Source organism: Camelina sativa, chromosome 5 (genome assembly GCF_030686135.1).
Source record: "Camelina sativa cultivar CO46 ecotype springtype chromosome 5, ASM3068613v1".
Lineage (NCBI taxonomy): Eukaryota > Viridiplantae > Streptophyta > Magnoliopsida > Brassicales > Brassicaceae > Camelina > Camelina sativa.
The window spans coordinates 23,943,004-23,961,565 of NC_141884.1; the positions used below are offsets into that span (position 1 = coordinate 23,943,004).

General features: G+C 35.7%; 2 protein-coding genes across 3 annotated transcripts; one reads left to right on the forward strand and one right to left on the reverse strand.

Annotated features, from left to right (window-relative positions):
• Positions 1–6,194: 6,194 nt before the first annotated feature.
• LOC104787467 (large ribosomal subunit protein eL21z/eL21y) lies at positions 6,195–7,129 on the forward strand. Its single transcript, XM_010513057.3, has 2 exons — positions 6,195–6,517; positions 6,711–7,129. Exons 1-2 carry the CDS (start codon positions 6,281–6,283, stop codon positions 6,966–6,968), a joined length of 495 nt encoding a protein of 164 aa, XP_010511359.1. The 5' UTR covers positions 6,195–6,280; the 3' UTR covers positions 6,969–7,129.
• Positions 7,130–14,053: 6,924 nt separating this feature from the next.
• Positions 14,054–16,102, reverse strand: LOC104789511 (disease resistance protein RBA1). 2 transcript variants are annotated; one of them, XM_087450674.1, is made up of 3 exons: positions 15,858–16,102; positions 15,486–15,731; positions 14,054–14,726 (listed from the first exon to the last, which is right to left on the reverse strand). In XM_087450674.1, the coding sequence occupies exons 1-3, from the start codon at positions 16,079–16,081 to the stop codon at positions 14,621–14,623; spliced, it is 576 nt and encodes a 191-aa protein (XP_087306800.1). In that variant the 5' UTR covers positions 16,082–16,102; the 3' UTR covers positions 14,054–14,620. The 2 variants fall into 2 exon arrangements, with proteins under 2 accessions (XP_087306800.1, XP_019101057.1); XM_019245512.2 differs by having other exon boundaries at positions 14,054–14,369; positions 15,858–16,072.
• Between the last annotated feature and the right edge of the window lie 2,460 nt (positions 16,103–18,562).

Below are 18,562 nucleotides of genomic sequence, written 5' to 3' on the forward strand. Positions count from 1 at the left end.
ATCAGACATCTCCGATTCCCACGGATGGCGACCACGTGGTTGGTACTTTGAGCGGCGGCTAGGTTTTAAGTGTACGACCAAACCGAGAAAAGAAAAGAAAAGAAAGAAGCGACCACAGTGGGAGTCGAACCCATGACCTTTTGATCCGAAGTCAAACGTGTTAATCACACTTGATCTCCGCATCAACAAACCTAGCGTCGACTAGTTAATCAACAGTTTGCATTTGCCGAGTGCCGCTCTCAATCTCTGCATAGTTCTTATTCCCTCTGAGCTCTCTACTTTCCAATTCGACTCCAATAAACATATCGGTTTCTCATCATAAAACACACGAAAGAACCTCCACGCCAAGAGCCGACCAGCTCAATATTTTAGACGTAAATGCAACCGAGTGTAACGCAAATCCCTTACAGCCTATGGCCAACGGCCGCTCTCATCAGGAATATTCAAACATGCTCACAACCACCAATCTCACTCGAATTCTCTCGGATCCTTCTATTCACCCTCAACACAAAGAAGTCTCATAGCAAAATGAGTTCAAAAAAAAAAAAGAACGCTCGGCATACCGAGCTCGTCAATTCTTCGTAAGAACACCATTAATAAAAAAGTTACACTCGCAAGAGTACACTTAATCAAATAAGCTCTCTCGAACGAGTCCGTCTTAACGAGTGTCCAGCTTCTACATCGTCACCCCGGCCAGGTGTACGATTTAAAATGCGTTCCACATGGATGCAGCGGTGAAATAATCCGCACAAAAAAAGCCGAGCCCAGTCTCGCATTCAGCTAGCAGGCGGTCAAGTTTGAATAAGCCAAGTTCTTACTTGCACACTCTTGCCGACCTCGGGGCACCCACAGGGTAAGCCGGACACCAGGGCCGCACCTAAAAGGTACGACGAGCTCATCTCAACTACCACCCAAAAACTTGGTATTCAAAACACGTAATAGGATAAGCCGAGAGACGTCTCGCCCCGTAAAATACATCTCGAAACCAAGCAAAAAGCCCAGCATGTCTCGCACTATCTTGAGGGTGCCTAAACTAATAAGACAAGCTCCGGCTTGCATGTTCTTGTCAACTCCAAGCACCCACAGGGTAAGCCGGACAAGAATGCCGCACCTAAAGGTACGGCGAGTCCGTCTACCACTTAACTCTGGTAAGGCACAAAGCCGAGCTGCATATCGAACATTTGCCCGCTCCCTCACGACGACACCCTCACGCTCGATGCTCGACACCCTCACGTTCGACGTGATTGCGCTCGCCGCCCTCACACTTGACGCTCGCCTTCCTCACGTTCAATGCTCTCGCGCTCGCCTTCCTCACGTTCGACGCTCTCGCGCTCGCCGCCCTCATGCTCGACGCCCTCACGCTCGCCGCCCTCACACTCGACGCACTCACGTTTAATGCTCTCGTGCTCGCCGTCCTCATGCTCGACGCTCTTGTGCTCGCTTGCGTTTGCCACACTCGTTCATGGTGGCGACCTCCACTCATTCTCAATGTAGACCTCCAATCTCAAGCGTGGTGCCGACTTCCACTCTCCTCAGTACCGATCTCAACTCATTCTCGGTGCTAACCTCAACCTTCTCCCGCACTATCGCAATTGCCGATCTCAAGTTGTCGATCAAACCTCTCATTGCCTCTCCCATGAAAGGATGTAGGATGCGAGCGCATCTCATATCGCCGACCTCCATCCGTTGATCTCCACTTGTCGATCGCAAGGTCGAGCTCAACCTGTCGATCTCCCCTCGATCACAAGGCCATGCTGATCTCCCCATCGATTGCAAGGCCGACCTCCCCCTGCCGATCTCCCCACTTGATCGCAAGTCCTACATCCATTTACTGACCCCCTCAGCTCGTCACCAACTTCCGACCTCTACTCTCCTTCTCATGGCCGATCTCTACTCTCATTTTCGATGCCGACCTCAAACTCACTCACTCACTCTCTCGCTTGCCGACCACAATCTCACTCTCGGTGGCGCCGACCTCCTCTCGCTCATCTCGCCGAGGTCACCGCCGAGGTCACCGCCGAGCTCACCGCCGAGCTCATTACCTCCGCTCATCTCGCCGAGCTCATTACCTCCGCTCATCTCGCCGAGCTCACCGCCGAGCTCATTACTACCGCTCAACTCATTACCTCCGCTCATCTCGCCGAGCTCACCGCCGAGCTCATTACCACTGCTCAACTCATTACCCCCGCTCAACTCATCTCAATCGGCCGATCTTCGATCCCCCTAGAATCATTAAATCTACCGATCTCACCTAGATCACTCTCTCGTGCGGCGATCCTCGACGACGCCCAGCAAGATCGATCGAACCCGCTCAAAGTCAAGTCATCACGGTGACCCCTGTCCGATTCCACATCATCAGCGCCGTGCCGATCTCCAACTGTGGAGTCTTGTCGATCGCCGATCATCAGCAATCTCACTAGCAACCCGAGACGATCTGTGCCGAGCAGGCATATTAACAGAATTCAAGCACGCCCGCTGATCACAGAAGAACTGCCGCTCTCCGGACTAAGGGGGGACTATTGTTGGACATGGGCTGCGCCCAATATGCCGCTCGGCCCAACAAGACTCATTAATTGTGATCTCGGCCTGACAAAATTGGAAGCAAGCCATTAACAATCCGCAAAGGGCAATCTCGGGAATTCACGATGAAAACTCTAGGAAACTCTAGGTCAACAATCGCCTATAAAAGGAAACATCACTTATTAGGATCACCAACCTGACTCGCGTACAAGACCCCGAGAGCAATACTTTGCATCTAAAACCGATATTGTCTTTTGTATAATTCATTTCAGCTTCCGAGCTCGTCATTATTGGCTTGTTAGTTTTCGTGTGAACTGACAAGCTCAATCTTGACTCGTGTTAGTGACGATCTCACGTTTTTATTGTTAATAAAAGAACCAGCTTCACTCTTTCCCCAAAAAATCTTTATTTACTTAGTGTTGTGCAATCCCCGGTACAAACACTTTCTTTATATATCATCCACCATGTATCTTGAAAGCTCGTGATAAAACCTGGGATAGTTAGGTCTTAACTTTCATGAATTTAATCCACACCACATCGTCTCCATTACTTCCACTCCTAATTTTCTTCTTTGTCACCCAAATCTTAGTCTTCCTTGTTTCCTTGCACTGTTCTAACAACGAAAACCGATCTCCCTTGTAAACCGTGAGGACATGTGTATGGGAATAATTTCTCTTCTTAAACGGTAGGACACAAAAGGGCTTGATTATCTCTTTCAAAACATCGAGGACGCGGATGAAATACCGACTAGTTTCTAGATTATAAGCTGTCCAATACAGATTTCCATCCAAGGACACATTATTATAACGTAGAGACTGTTCTCTAGTGTACTTTGCAACGTACGTGGCATGTTCAATAATCTTCCACATTTTGGTTTCGAATTCGAACATGACAATTGAAAGACCCCGACCCGGACGTCTCGGCGTCCGCGGTCACGACTTCCGTACTGACCTATTCCCGGCTGTATATCCATTGATTCTGTTACTTAGCTTTGGCTCGCGGCCTTGCTTTGTAAACCTTTATATGCAGCGGAATATAACTTTAACCTTGACCCATCCCTTTGTGCTTAGCCATACAACCAACCAATCCCACAGGCTTGCACAGATTAGGGATAGGGACTTATAGTTCCTTCGGTTAACGGTGATCGGTTGCGCTATGGGCTTCCCGTACCACTCATGTCTGAAACTTGGTACCGGACGTACCGTGATACCTTGGTCAACTCGTCGGTCATGGTATCATAGTCTGGTCCGATCCAACGATCTAACCCCATAGTCGAATCGCCGATCAACCACTGACCGGGCCGATACTTCTGACTGACTTGCCGACCACCCGACCGACCAATCCAACCTACGGCTCGTATCGTCGATCCTTTGATCTTGCGATCCGACTAGCGATTGAATCACCAGTCTATCCTCGATCGATCCGTCCATTGACGCGGATCGTCGATGACCTTTCGATTGGTCCGACGCTTATGATCGAACCGTCGATCATCCTGCGATCAGACTGACTCCATGGCCGAACCACCATTTATCCTTCGATCGGTTCGACCCGATTGTCGAACCGTCGCTCGTCTCATCGTACCGTCAATAGAGAAGTAGCATGCGCATCAGTTCGGACGATGTACCGTAGTACTCACTGAGCCGCACCCCCTTTTCTTCTTAGCATTGATGGATGATGGATGGATGATGGTGGTGTCTGAAAATGAAGGCCACACTCTCTATTTATAAGGTTTTGGCTGAAGTCTAGGCCCCAAAAGGTACCTGTCCGACAAGACTCTTCGATCGTGTATGTTCGGCCGTGCATGTTCGGTCATGCCTGTTCGGCCATGACCGTTCGTCCATGTCTGTTCAGACATGCCTGTTCGGTCACTACGTCTCATGACCGCCCACGAGCTACCCAGCTGACCTGCACACTGTCCACCACTGTCCAGCTGGCCGAGCTCGGTCAAGCTCCTTGGCAGCTGGTCGAGCTAGTGGCAGCTGGTCGATCTGACGCTAGCTGGCCGATAGCTGTCCGCAGCTGGCCGATAGCTATCCTCAGCTGGCCGATAGCTGTCCAGAGCTGAACTGACTTGTTCATCCAGTTCGTTCAGCTCGTTCAGCTTATGTTCCAGCTAGTTGAGCTAGTAGCTTAGCTACTTAAGCTCATCTAGCAATCATTTTGCTTAAAACAAATTGCCCCCCTTTAGGATCACGGGACGCGAGCATTACAAATCTACCCCCTTAAAATGAATTCGTCCTCGAATTCGGTGCGTTTAATAATTCCTGACCTTTTGGTCGCTGTTTCCCGACCTTCTGGTCGATATTTCCCGACCGTGATCCTTCCCGGACGCGGTCTTAATTCCCGACTTTGATCCTTCCCGGACGCGGTCATAATTCCCGACCTTGGTCCTTCCCAGACGCGGTCATAATTTCCGACCTTTTGGTCGATATTCCCTGACCCTGGTCCTCCCCGGACGTGGTCGTAATTCCCGACCTTCTGGTCGATATGCTATGTGTTCGACGTTTTGAACAATCGCTCGATTCACGAGTGCATCTTGGCGAACACATTTCCGTTCCCAAGCATGTTTTCGGTCTTAACAGCGATTTCTATTTCGTCCGAACACATAGCACAATTGCATACGTCCTCACAGGATCGCGCATGCTCTGATACCAACTTGAAAGACCCTGACTCGGACGTCTCTGCGTCCGTGGTCACGGCTTCCGTACGGCCCTATTCCCGGCCGTATATCCATTGATTCTGTTACTTAGCTTTGGCTCGCGGCCTTGCTTTGTAAACCTTTATAGGCAGCGAAATATAACTTTAACCTTGACCCATCCCTTTGTGCTTAGCCATACAACTAACCAATCCCACAGGCTTGCACAGATTAGAGATGGGAACTTATAATCCCTTCGGTTCACGATGATCGGTTGTGCTATCGGCTTCCCGTACCACTCATGTCCGAAGCTTGGTACCGGACGTACCGTGATACCTCGGTCAACTCGTCGGTCATGGTATCAGAGCCTGGTCCGATCCAACGATCTGACCCCATAGTCGAATCGCCGATTAACCATTGACCAGGCCGATACTTCTGACGGTTTGGAAACAAACGAGAAATTGAGGTGGTATTCATTTTTCTTCTAAACTATAGATCTTACGAATTCATCAACGGTCGATATGAAAATCAATAAGATATAATTTCGGATAATTTTAGAAAATTATTAACAAATGATTAAATGTTAATATTTAAGTATTTAAATTGATCTCTTCTTTATATAAAGACAAATTTGAATCTTAGGACATTTTTATTTATAAATAATGGATATTCTTTAGGACTAAAAGAACAAACTTGATTTTGTCTGATAATGAATTTAGACTTGCGAGATAGAAAAACCAAATAATTAAAAACCACAACTTTTTTTTTTGTGCACAAAAAAAACCACAACTTTAAACTTGTATAAATTCTTCGTGTTCCCTTCTTCATAATGTTAAAAACCACAACTTTAAACTTTCAGTTATTTCTGATTTGCACCCTGGTATATCAGAAGCTCAGGTTTTCCGGCCACGTGTTGGTTATGTACTTTTGTTCAATCCATAAATTAATATACCAGGGTGCAAATCAGAAATAACTGAAAGTACAGTGGCTTTTCTGTCAATTCAATAAGACATAAATATATAAGGCCCAATAGGCCCATGTATACAAAAAGCCTTTTAAACTAGTTTCATCACTCTCTCCCATTTTTAGGGTTTCACCAGAGACAGAAGTGAGAGAGGAGTAAAAATGCCGGCGGGACACGGAGTGAGGGCGAGAACTAGGGATCTCTTCGCGAGACCGTTCAGGAAGAAGGGTTATATCCCACTCTCCACTTACCTCAGAACCTTCAAGGTCGGTGATTACGTCGATGTCAAGGTTAATGGAGCCATCCACAAGGGTATGCCTCACAAGTTCTACCATGGTCGTACTGGTCGTATCTGGAACGTTACCAAGCGTGCCGTTGGTGTTGAAGTCAACAAACAGGTTTGTAATGTGTTGATTTGTTGAATTTCAAGGATCTGTGTGTGTTTGTGTTGTTTTTTATGGCTTTGGTATCTGTCTCAGTTCTGAAATGTGAGATTTTGTATTGGTTTAGAGGACTCATGTTTTGGGTTTTGCTATTTGGAGTTATTAAATTGGAGTGTAACTTAATTTTGTGTTTGGGTTTGGTTTATAGATTGGGAACAGAATCATAAGGAAGAGGATACATGTGCGTGTGGAGCATGTGCAGCAATCAAGGTGTGCTGAGGAGTTCAAACTGAGGAAGAAGCAGAACGATGAGCTCAAGGCTGCAGCTAAAGCCAGAGGTGAGACAATCAGCACCAAGAGACAACCTAAAGGTCCTAAACCGGGTTTCATGGTTGAAGGTATGACCTTGGAGACTGTTACTCCCATCCCTTACGATGTTGTCAACGATCTCAAGGGCGGCTATTAAGTGTTTCTATTTACTTGGAATTTTTGCACTTGCTTTGTGTTCTTAATGATGCTTTTGTACCAAACAAGACTGATTTCTATGTGGTATGACAGTGCAGTTGAGATTTTGTTAGGAGAGATTGGTTTACATTACCATTTTGGTTAATGCATTCTTTTTTGTTTGTTCCTCGTCTCTTAAATTGGTAAGTACAATACCAAGGTTCAACATTTTCCCATGTACACCAACCATTGTCTCGACTCTCGATGTTGGATAGATATTAATCACACCTTGGTAACATAGAAACCTAGAATTTCACGTAGGAAATACAGTTGCGATATCTTATTATAAACTCGACTCAGAAAAATGATTCTAGTTCGTAAAGTATTGCTTCAATCTCCACTATAAAAGACATCTTTTTTTGTTTTCTTCACCAATGATCTAGATAAGATAGCTTTCACTAGAGGCTCTTAAGAAAGAAACCATCTGCCAAATAAAGCAGCCATTGGTATTGTAACTGTGAATTAGTTTGAACCTCCCTAAAAATTAGAGTGGAAGATTAAGCCAATGTCGTAGTTCATCACCCATGTCCCTCATAAAAATCAATTGCAATGCAACAACAGACTTGAGCAGAACATCAATTATCCAACGGATATCAACGTTTTCAGATTATACCCAAAGATCTATGCATAACCTCGGAACTCAATGCTTCACTTCAAACTGGTCAAGATAGAAGGGTCGATATTTCATTGCAATGGCCAATGGGTATTGACATAGATGGAAAAGAACAGAGATGACACACATACTTGGATAAAAACTCACCTGAAGATTTACTAATTCGTATTCTTGTATAATCTTTTAGCCAAAGATAGAATTCAGAGAAATGTTTATTCCTTCTTTTGTTTCCAATTGAACTACATCAAGGAGGAGCAAATTTGAATTATTTCCATTAGCAATTAAAGCCACATAGAAAGAAAGAAAAGAAAAAAAAGAGACAAACTCGAAACAGAAGCTTTTCTCAAACAGACGTATCAGTTGGGCTCGAAATAGCCACAACAGAGCCAGCCTGACTAGCAAGAATAACCATCGCTGGTGAGGCATACCTGTGAGCAGTCTGAGTGAGTAAGCTGAGCACTGCACCAATCAGCTCAACCGCTGAGCCAAACCATAACCATGGTAGAGCCAATGGAATGCTAAATGTTTTCATTCTTCACATGATCATCTTCTCTTCCTTCATCAGATTGAACAGTCTCAACGAGTAAGCAGAGCACTGCACCAATCAGCTCAAATGTCGAGCCAAACCATGACAAAAGCAGAGCCAGTGGAACGTTAAATGCTTTCACATTTTCCACACAATTGCCTTCTTTTGCTTCATCAGAATATTGAATGGTGTGGTTAAAACTTCCTCAACCGCCTTTACAACCTTATTCATAAACTCGGCTTCGGATCTGTAAAATTTGAGTAAGAAAACAGAGGCAGGCAAAATGGTTAACCCGTTTATAGTTTACAGTGGCCTCTTCGATCCGTTTAATGAGGTGTTTCAGGTCTCTTCCTCTTTGTTCAAGTGTATCCATGAAGAAGTCGATATTGTTTTTTTTCAACGCTTCTTTTAGGTGACTGACGAAGCCGTGGCGAATATCCTTTCCTCGGAAGTTGATGAACACTTGATGGACCACAGGGCGAGATAGAATGGCCATCAAAGATGTTTCCACCAGTTTGATTTCAAGAATCGTTAAATAGGGCAGTCGTTTGATTCCTGAATCCGGTACATAGGAGGAGAGGACAAGCTATTGAAACAAGGAACTGTCGAAACATGTAGTAATAATCTCTTTCAGTCTTAGTAATTGGTGCCACAATAACAGAGATCAATCAATATTAGCAATCTTTCAATGTTATAAAGTAGTGCCACAAAAACAGAGAGAGCAACGGAAACAAAATCACTTTGTAAAGTCATTAAGTTAAGAGACCTTTCCAGCCCGAAGTATTGTAATAGCCACAACAGAGCCAGCCTGGCCAGCAAGAACACAACCAAAGCTTTTCGCCGGAGGTTGATAAAATACTTGAGCGAGGGACGGGGCGAGACAGCTCTTCACCAGTTTGGTTCAAGAAGGCTTCTTCTTTCTTACCAAAATGAAAATCAACTTGATTCCAGTGTGTGACCTGCGCTGATCACTTATGTGTTGTATAAAAGAAGCTTAGTGAGTAGTAACCAATTCCCTTCTTCATTCGCCCTTGGTAAAATTAAAATACAAACATAGATATTGTAGCCCTTGGTAATGTAATTTCTTAACGCGTGACAGTTTCAAGACTTTATAAAAAAATATTTTTATAAAAATAACTAATTTATATTGCACATATCATGAACTGAATAATTAAAAATGATTATCTACTCTAGTCTATGTAGGTATCATAATTTCAGACAATAAAAATAAAAATGTAAGAAAAAAATTTCTACATTTAAACAAAAAATAATATGCAAAGTCCTTATATATTATTTACAATGAAATAAAGAAATTGGTGAGTTCTATGTTGCATGAAAACTCTTTTTAATGTCTGTTTCCCGTTTCCGAAAAGTTTCAGAAACCGGAACTCGTGGAAACATGGAAACAAGTCATGGAAACACGATTCCTACAAATATTTGTTTGAAAACACGATGGAAACTCCGTTTTTCTTTTGGAAACACGAGAGAAATTTTTTTTTAACTTAGAAACTTAGTAAATAAATAATTTAAAAATATATATTCATGATACATATAAATATATAATATTATTAATGTTTTAATTTAACTATTTAATATTTATATTTTGAATTTGTGTTGTTTCAAATATTCCTTATGATATAATTTTTATGTTTGGTGTTTTACTATGTATACATATATATAATACATACGTTTCTTTTTTTTTTTACAACAGAAAAACAATATTGGCTCAAACAAGCCAATACGAAGGAACATTGTTTACAAAAGTAGCTAGGTGCGGAACTGTGCGACCCCGTCGCGCTAAATTATCCGCTTTGCCATTCTGAGAGCGTGGGACATAAACCAAGGAAAAAGAAGCAAACTCCTCTCTATCCGCCTGAATGTCCTCCAAGTAAGGTGTAAAAGATGACTACTTAGAAGGCGAAGATACCATCTTCACTAAGTCAGAGCAGTCGGTGAGAAAAACTACAGATTGATTATCTGCGCCAATCATACATCGCATAGCCCAGATAAGGGCTTGTACCTCAGTATGAAGAGGAGAGAGACTACGGCGAATGTTGGCAGCACCCATAATGGGAGCGTCGCCCCAAGGCAACATGCAAAACCATCCTCTTCCCACATAAGGATCTGTTGCTTTCCAGGAACCATCGACATAACAAGTAAAACTCGAGAGAGACCGTGGAACCCCGAAACTCCCCCTCACACAGGGGGCAGCCGTACTGGTAATATCTCCGGTGCTAGGACCGTCTATAATACATATGTTTCCATCTTTTAATTTTAGAAAAAAATCGTTTCCCATTTCCGAAACGTTTCGCTTCCGCGTATCCGTTTCCGTTTTCATGCAACCTAGGGTGAATCTATTTTAATTATTGAAAAACGGTGCTCTATCTAACGTACTTTGCACCACGTTTATATATCAGAACTTCTCCGTTTTGCTCCTCTTGAGTCTTCTTGACCTCTTACATGTGAGAAATTGATATGACCATTTCCAAGACTTTTATTCTCACTTTCAGGAAAAAAATTGATACATCTTTTTTCTTTTCTTATTCTGGAGAAAATCATATATATAAAAGTAGAGTTTCAGTCTCTCCTTATTGGTCCACTTGGCAATGCAATTTTAATAAAAAATAAAATTATATTAAAACACGAATTTAAAACAATTAATTTTTACATTAAACTCACATGATATAAAACTGAAATCTTTATAGCTTCTCCCTATAAATTATGCATTAACTTTATTTATCCACTAAGTTGTATTAATCAATTGTATTAAAACAAAACAATAAATTAGAATTGTAACTCTCATTTTTCTAAATGTAATTTTTTATTATTTCTCTTCCTATAAATACTCATTATCTTATTCTCTTAGTCTATCACTCTTTCATTCTCTCAAATCTCTTTTTTTGTTTTGTTTTGTTTTGTTTTGTATTTTTTTTGTTATTGTTGTTATATGGGTTATAAAAAATCAAATCAAATATCATTGTAAAAGCTTAGTTTTAGAGTTTGTATGATATGTATATCTTATATATTTATTTTAATCTTTAAAAATGTTTATCTCCATTTTCTATTTTATATTAACATCTTATAAGTCATTATTTTCATACTTCCTTACAATATTCACCACACAATAAGATCATAAAGTTGAAATGATCCATATGTAATTATCTATTATGTCTCTGGTTATCTCAAATATTCATGTATCATTTTTAATAATTTATAAAGATCAATATAATATTTAAAGATCAATATAATTATCCATTTATCCATTTATAAAGACTATTTTGTTTTGTGATCCAATTGTTAAATCTGCAGAGATCAATATAATATATATATTTATTTTTTATGATTTGAGGTTGTTGAAAACAAAAAGAACATAATTAAACAATTGGTTTTTTGTGTCTTTAATCAAAATAAAAAATGATCCAAAAAACAAAACATATTCAACTGGAACTTAAATATAAAAATATAATATAATTTTAAAAATATCATTTCACTAAATTCTCTAAAGATGAAACCATTAGTATGAAATCTAGCACTATATATTAAATTGATGAGTGAAAACCAAAAATATATAAGTTATCCTTGGGATTTTAAAATTATTGAGATTGAAGAATTCATATATTTTTATAAGAAAACTAATTTAGTTTGTCACTTCAAAAGTAATATTTTTTATTTTGAAATATTATGTGTAAGTGTTGAGTTTATATCAACAAACAACCAAATCATGTGAATTTTGATTCAGCCACTTGGTATTCCTTTTATTTTAGGTTATAAAAAATTAAAATATTTATTTATAATTAAAGACATGTAACTCTATTTAACTCAAATGTAACTCCTATCCAATAATTGTACATTAATTCATTCCTCCTACTAACTTATTATCTTTCAAGAGAAATTATTTTTGGTTAAATTTTAATATTTTTTATTTATTTTGGTTGGCTAAACTTATATTCATATTTTGGTTGGCTAAATTAATATATTTCTCATGTAAAATTATTGTTTATAATATATTTCTCATTTCAAAGTTTAAAGCAATATATCATATATATAAAAGTAAGGTTTTGGTCTCTCCTTATTGGTTGATTTTCATTTAATGTTTTCTATTTTTTTTTTTTTTTTGCTTTCTAATTGCTTTAATCAATATTTAAGATCCAATAAACACAATACATTTAACTCACACATTAAAATAAAATTATAACTGAAAATAAAATAAATTATGCATTAATCATATTCTACCACTCAATTTTATTCAAACACAATAAATTACTATTGTAACTCCATAGTTCTAAATGTAACTTCCATCATTTCTTATCATATAAATAAGCATTCTCTCAATCTATCATTCTCTCATATTGACATTCTTTTACTATCTCATTTTCACATTCTCTCATTCTCTTCTACAATACCTCAAATCATTTTTCGTTTTTTTTTTGTTATTTTTGATTTCTTATTTTTGTTGTATGGGTTGTAAAAAAAAAATGAAATATCATTGTAAATTGTTAATGCTAAATTTTAATTTTAGAGACTACATGATATATATTTTACATTGTTCTTATTTTAAAAGATTTATCTCCTTTATCTAATTTGGATTATTATCTTATAAGTAATCATTATCTCTTCCTCTCCCACCAATATCAAATGTTGTTATATCTCATATGTGTTGTAAGAGTTTGATTCTATATTTTAATTTAGAAAGTATTATATATATATAGATATTATATTGTTCTATTTTTTAAAGATTCATCTCCATTATCTAATTTGGATTACCATCTTATAGTAAACATTCTCTCCTCCTCTCCTACCAATATCAAATGTTGTTATATCTCATATGTGTTGTAACTTGTAAGAGTTTGATTCTATATTTTAATGTAGAAAGTATTATATATATATTTAACATTGTTTTCAATTTTTATTTTATTTATATAAAAAAATATTTCTTTTATATTTCTTGCCTTTCTAATCTATTCATATTTATTTTTTAAATTTGCATAGTTAAATTTAAATTCACATATGTTGGTTTAACAAAACAATCAACTTTATTTGAGAATTAGATGTTCCTATTAATTTTTAAACGATCAATGTGTAACATATAAGCATTTTGTCTTGCAATCACAAGTTCCATTTCCATTGCTTAACTCCATGGTTAAACTATAATATATGTTGTCCCATTTGTAGGAATAACAACATACTTATTTAATTTATTTAAAAGAGCAGATGATTAAACGAAATAAACATTTCTCCAAATTTTATAATTCAATCAGTGAGTGTACTTATTACTTTGAAAAACTTTTACATTGAAGTTCATAAAATCATATAAGAAAACTAAAATACTATATCACTTCAAATTTGGAAGGAAACACTTGGTATTCCTTTTTAAAAAAGTCAAGACACATATAAAAATTTATTAATATTTAACTCACTTTAAAGACATTAAAGTTCATTTAACTCAAAAATAACTTCTATTCAATAATTTCATACATTCCTCCCACAAATAAAAAATATATATATATATATATATATATATATATGATCAAGATTGTATTTAAATATTACATAATTTTTTAGTTAGCTAAATTTATAGTCACATATATACAATATATATATATATATATATATATATATATATATAAGAATTTATATTACTTATTAACACCATAATTCGACCCATTATTTGCTTAACTCAATATTGGTTTCAAAGTCAACTAAAGAAAAACAGAAACGTTCTTGTTGATATTAGACCAAAACATGGGCATACAAACATAATCACTTACACGGAAGACCTTTTAAAAAAATAACTTATTATTGCAACATCAACGTATGAAGGGTTTATATAAGCAGTTAATTAGAAAATCTATAATACAATAAATGTATTGGAAACAATATCAGTCAATGATAAGATTGGATCCTCAAAAACAAGAAACAACATCTTCATAATTCATAAAAAATAAACGCCACAATTATACGCATCTACACGAAATGGTATAAAGATATAGTATATAAATAAAAGTGAAGGCAAAGCCCGTATCTGCCTAATTAAAACGAAATAATACAAAAGAGAAAATGAAAAAAACAAAAAAATAAGAAAGTGCCAACTACACCACAACCCACGCGTTGCGTGGGGAAGCACCTAATTGATACAATGATAATCTTCTGTGGCCTTGTGTCGAATTTCATCTAGAACTCTCTCAAGCTCTCTAACAATTTCCTTGATAAAATCGGCTTCCGAACTGCAAAAAAATTGTGAATGTCTTTTCTTTTATTTTAACAAAAAAAAGGTCTTTTCTTTTACGAAAGGAGGCATGAAAGCAAAACAAAAGAGCTTATCCATAGTCAGTCCTTAGGATCCACAATCTTTAAGATTATCTCTATTGCAAAAAATTAGAATAAAAGATTCTAAGATACTAATTATAAAGTCCTTTGCATTGTGAAGTAACTTTAGTGCAGTGGCAAGAAGTAAGTCCATTTGTAGAAGGCACCATCACACCCGGGAACGAGTCTCGGCTCCTACCAATGTAGAAATTTGGCTAATGGGCCGGCCAATTGTGGCCCAATGGTTGAAAAAAAAAACCCTTGCATTATTTTCCCTACACATGATTCGTTCTTTTAAAAAAAAAAAATAGTAGTAATTAAATGTGACATAAAAAGACACAAAAGTGTTAAGATGCATGATATGAAAGATAAATTCATTTGAAAGTCACCGCATATTATTTTAAGCGTCGTCATAAAACCAATTTACAAGAAAAAAATATTAAGATAAAATTTGGAATACAAAAGAAAAGATTGCACAAGGAAACAAATGGGCTAAAACATGTGTTTTTTACTTTGCCATCATCCAAATTCAAACCCCCATGATATATATTGTTGTCCCAAACCCAAAGAAAAAGAAAGGAGATAAGCAGTGTATTTTGCATGTGATTTAAACCAATAGCATAATACCATGTAAAATTATCTGTGTTGTTTTCTGGTATATAAAGTATCAATTGTTTAAAAGATGTACAAAATTCTATATATTATTTAAAAAACCAAATGTGATAAATGAACCAATTAACTTTTTTTATTTTTTTCATCTGATATAAAAAAAGAGAAATGCCCTAAAATAACACTAAAACAAGTTTTATGGACAATTATAACACACGTTCCATAAATTTCCAAAAATAGCATTATTTAACACATTAAAATATTTAAAATTAATTTTTGTTGTGTTGTTTTTTCAAATATAACATAAACACAATCAAGACTTGTAGTCTAGTTGTCATTTTACCACCTGATTAAAACTGGCGTGTGCAAATTGCATGTTGTTTTGACAAAAACAAAACATAAAAACAAAGAAGCACTGGTGGTACCTTTTGTCTCCCAAGGACAAACCCATCTTGTTGGAAACACACTCTAGGGCTTCCTTCCACTCCATGATCTGAACTCCTCGAGAAGTTTTAGCAAGCGCCCAGAACTTGTCACCAAACTCACCGGTCTGTCCTCTCACATCAATTGCCCTAACCTTGTAGAAAATGGGAATGACTTGGAGCTTTCCTTTATCCACACGTTTTCTTATCTTCACCAACTCATCCATGCACCAACTCGACTCGGCATACCTGGACGACATATATTGTCAATACCTATGGAGTATTTCTACCTTTCTGAAGTAGATTGAATGAAGAAGACATGTAAAACTAGAGGATACTTTCACTCATAAGTCTTAATTAATTATCAGTACGTACCTACTAGAGAAGATGACTAGCGCGATCTTCGACTCTTTAATCCTCACAAAAAGGGTTGTCATACTTTTTCCCCTTAGCTCGTCTTTGTCTACGAAATACAAGATTTCATGTCTCTCAAAGGCATCAAGAAGGTGGCTGACGAAGCTGTAGCGCAACTGATCTCCTCGGAAACTGAGGAATACTTGATGGACGTCAGGGAGAGACATAATTTTCATGTGGGACATCTCTAATAATTTTAGTGTTTTGAGTTTGAGAGAAATTTTGTCACTAGTTATACACGTTAACTATTTGACGATCCTAATTGTGTGATTGTGAAGGGGCTGACTTGACTTCAGTACTACAAAATTCCAGATGAAGAGTCACACTGATCTAGCTACATACACTGATTATACACGGGATGTTCGTTTTAGTTATTTTTATTTTATTTTATTTTTCTTTTTTTTTTTTATGGTTTTTTTTTTGTCTTGTCGCAAGCTGTTCTTTATCGATTGTTAAAAAATATATTAATATGTTGGATTAGATTTAGTTATGAACTACATGTACTTTCTTTAGCATTACATGTGACAACATCCCGCGGACAAATCGCAGGCACAATTACCTTTAATATTCTTTTCTCGTTATTCGTTGTGGAAATGCAACATACTTAACATTTTGATTTTCATTTAATATATATATTTTTTTTTTGCTTTCTAATTGTTTAATTGTTTTAAATAATATTTAAGACCCAATTAACACAATACATTTAATTCATACATTAAAATAAAATTATAACTGAAAATAAAATAAATTATGCATTAATCATATTCCACCACTCAATTTTATTCAAACACAATAAATAATATTTGTAACTCCAATGATTCTAAATGTAACTTCCATCAATTCTTATCATATAAATAAGCATTGTCTCATTCTCTCATATTGACATTTTTTACTTTCTCATTTTCACATTCTCTCATTCTCTTTCACTTCTCCCATTCTCTTCCACAATATCTCAAATCATTTTTTTTTTTTATGTTTTCAATTTCTTATTTTTGTTGTATGGGTTATAAAAAACCAAATGAAATATCATTGTAAAATTTTAATTTTAGAGACTACATGATATATATATTACATTGTTTTTATATTTAAAGATTCATCTCCATTATCTAATTTGGATTATCATCTTATAAGTAATTATTCTCTCCTCCTCTCTCACCAGTATCAAATGTTGTTATATCTAATATGTGTTGTAAGAATTTGATTCTATATTTTAATTTAGAAAGTATTATATATTATTAACATTGTTTTCAGTTTTTATTTTATTTATATAAAAATAAATATTTCTTTTATATTTCTTGCCTTTCTAATCTATTCATATTTATTTTTAAAATTTTTATAGCTAAATTTAAATTCACATATGTTGATTTTAACAAAAAATCAAGTTTATTTGAGAATCTGTTTTAAAAGGTTTATTTTCATTATCTATTTTAGATTAGCATCTTATAAGTCATTGTTTTTCATACTCTTACAATATTCACCACACAATAAGGTCATGAAATTGAAAAAATCCATATCTAATTCTCTATTATGTACTCTGTTTATCTCACATATTCATGTATCATTTTTAAAAATATAGAATGATCAATATAATTATCCATTTATAAAGTCTATTTTATTTTGTGATCCAATAGATAAATATGTAAAGATCAATATAATATTTATATTATTTAAGATTTGAGGTTTTTGAAAACAAAAAGAACTTAATTATAAAAAAATGATTTTCTTGATTTAAGCAAAATAAAAAAATGATTCCAAAAAGAAATCATAATTGGAAGTGAAATATAGAAAATAATATAATTATTAAAATACCATTTAACTAAATCCTCTAAAGATGAAACCATTAGTATGAAATCTAGCACTATAAATTAAATTGATGAGTGAAAAACAAAAAAAAAAACAAAAGGATTGAAATTATTCTTGGGGTTTTAAAAAATCTTTAGATTGAAGTTCATATAATTTTTTTAAGAAACTAATTTAGTTTGTCACTTCAAAAGTAATATTTTCAATTTGGAATATTATGTATTAGTGTTGAGTTTATATCAACAAAACAATCAAAAAGTGTAAGTTTAAATTTTGATTGAGCCACTTGGTATTCCTTTTCTTTTAAGTCAAAAATAAATTAAAATTTTTATTGATTATTAACCCATTTTTAAAGGCATTTAACTCCATTTAACTCTACATTTAACTCAAATGTAGCTCATATCCAATAATTTTACATTAACTCCTCCAACAAATATATTTATCTTTCAAGAAAAAATATTTTTGGTAAAATTTTAATATTTTTTAATTATTTTAATTGCTTTAAACTTTGAAAAAGGAATATTCTATATACAATAATTTTATACGTAGTTACTAAATTTTTTGATAATTTTATTTGATTCAATTTTACTATACTACAGTCTTATGTTTACAATGTCATTAAGAAAAAATCTTTAAATTAATGTTTAACCTTTATAAAACATGATCATAAACATAGATTCTCTCATATTAGGAAAATGTTTAAATTTCTATATTATTATTTATATTAATATAGCTCATCAATTTGTAATAATTTTTTGTAGTATTGGTTAATTTTTGATTTATAGAAAAGTTTATATATTTTAAATTTTGTATAATAAATAACCATACCAAAAAAATGTTGACAGGAGTGTTATTTTGAGAAATTG

Bases quoted from the DNA above. Each gene is read 5' to 3' on its own strand.
- LOC104789511 (XM_087450674.1), bottom strand. From the start codon at position 16,081: ATGTCCCACATGAAAATTATGTCTCTCCCTGACGTCCATCAAGTATTC. The intron at 15,732-15,857 runs GTACGTACTGAT...TATGTCGTCCAG, and splicing joins CTAGTCATCTTCTCTAGTAG to GTATGCCGAGTCGAGTTGGT. The intron at 14,727-15,485 runs GTACCACCAGTG...AATCATGTGTAG, and splicing joins TTGTCCTTGGGAGACAAAAG to GGAAAATAATGCAAGGGTTT.
- LOC104787467 (XM_010513057.3), top strand. From the start codon at position 6,281: ATGCCGGCGGGACACGGAGTGAGGGCGAGAACTAGGGATCTCTTCGCG. The intron at 6,518-6,710 runs GTTTGTAATGTG...TTTGGTTTATAG, and splicing joins GTGTTGAAGTCAACAAACAG to ATTGGGAACAGAATCATAAG.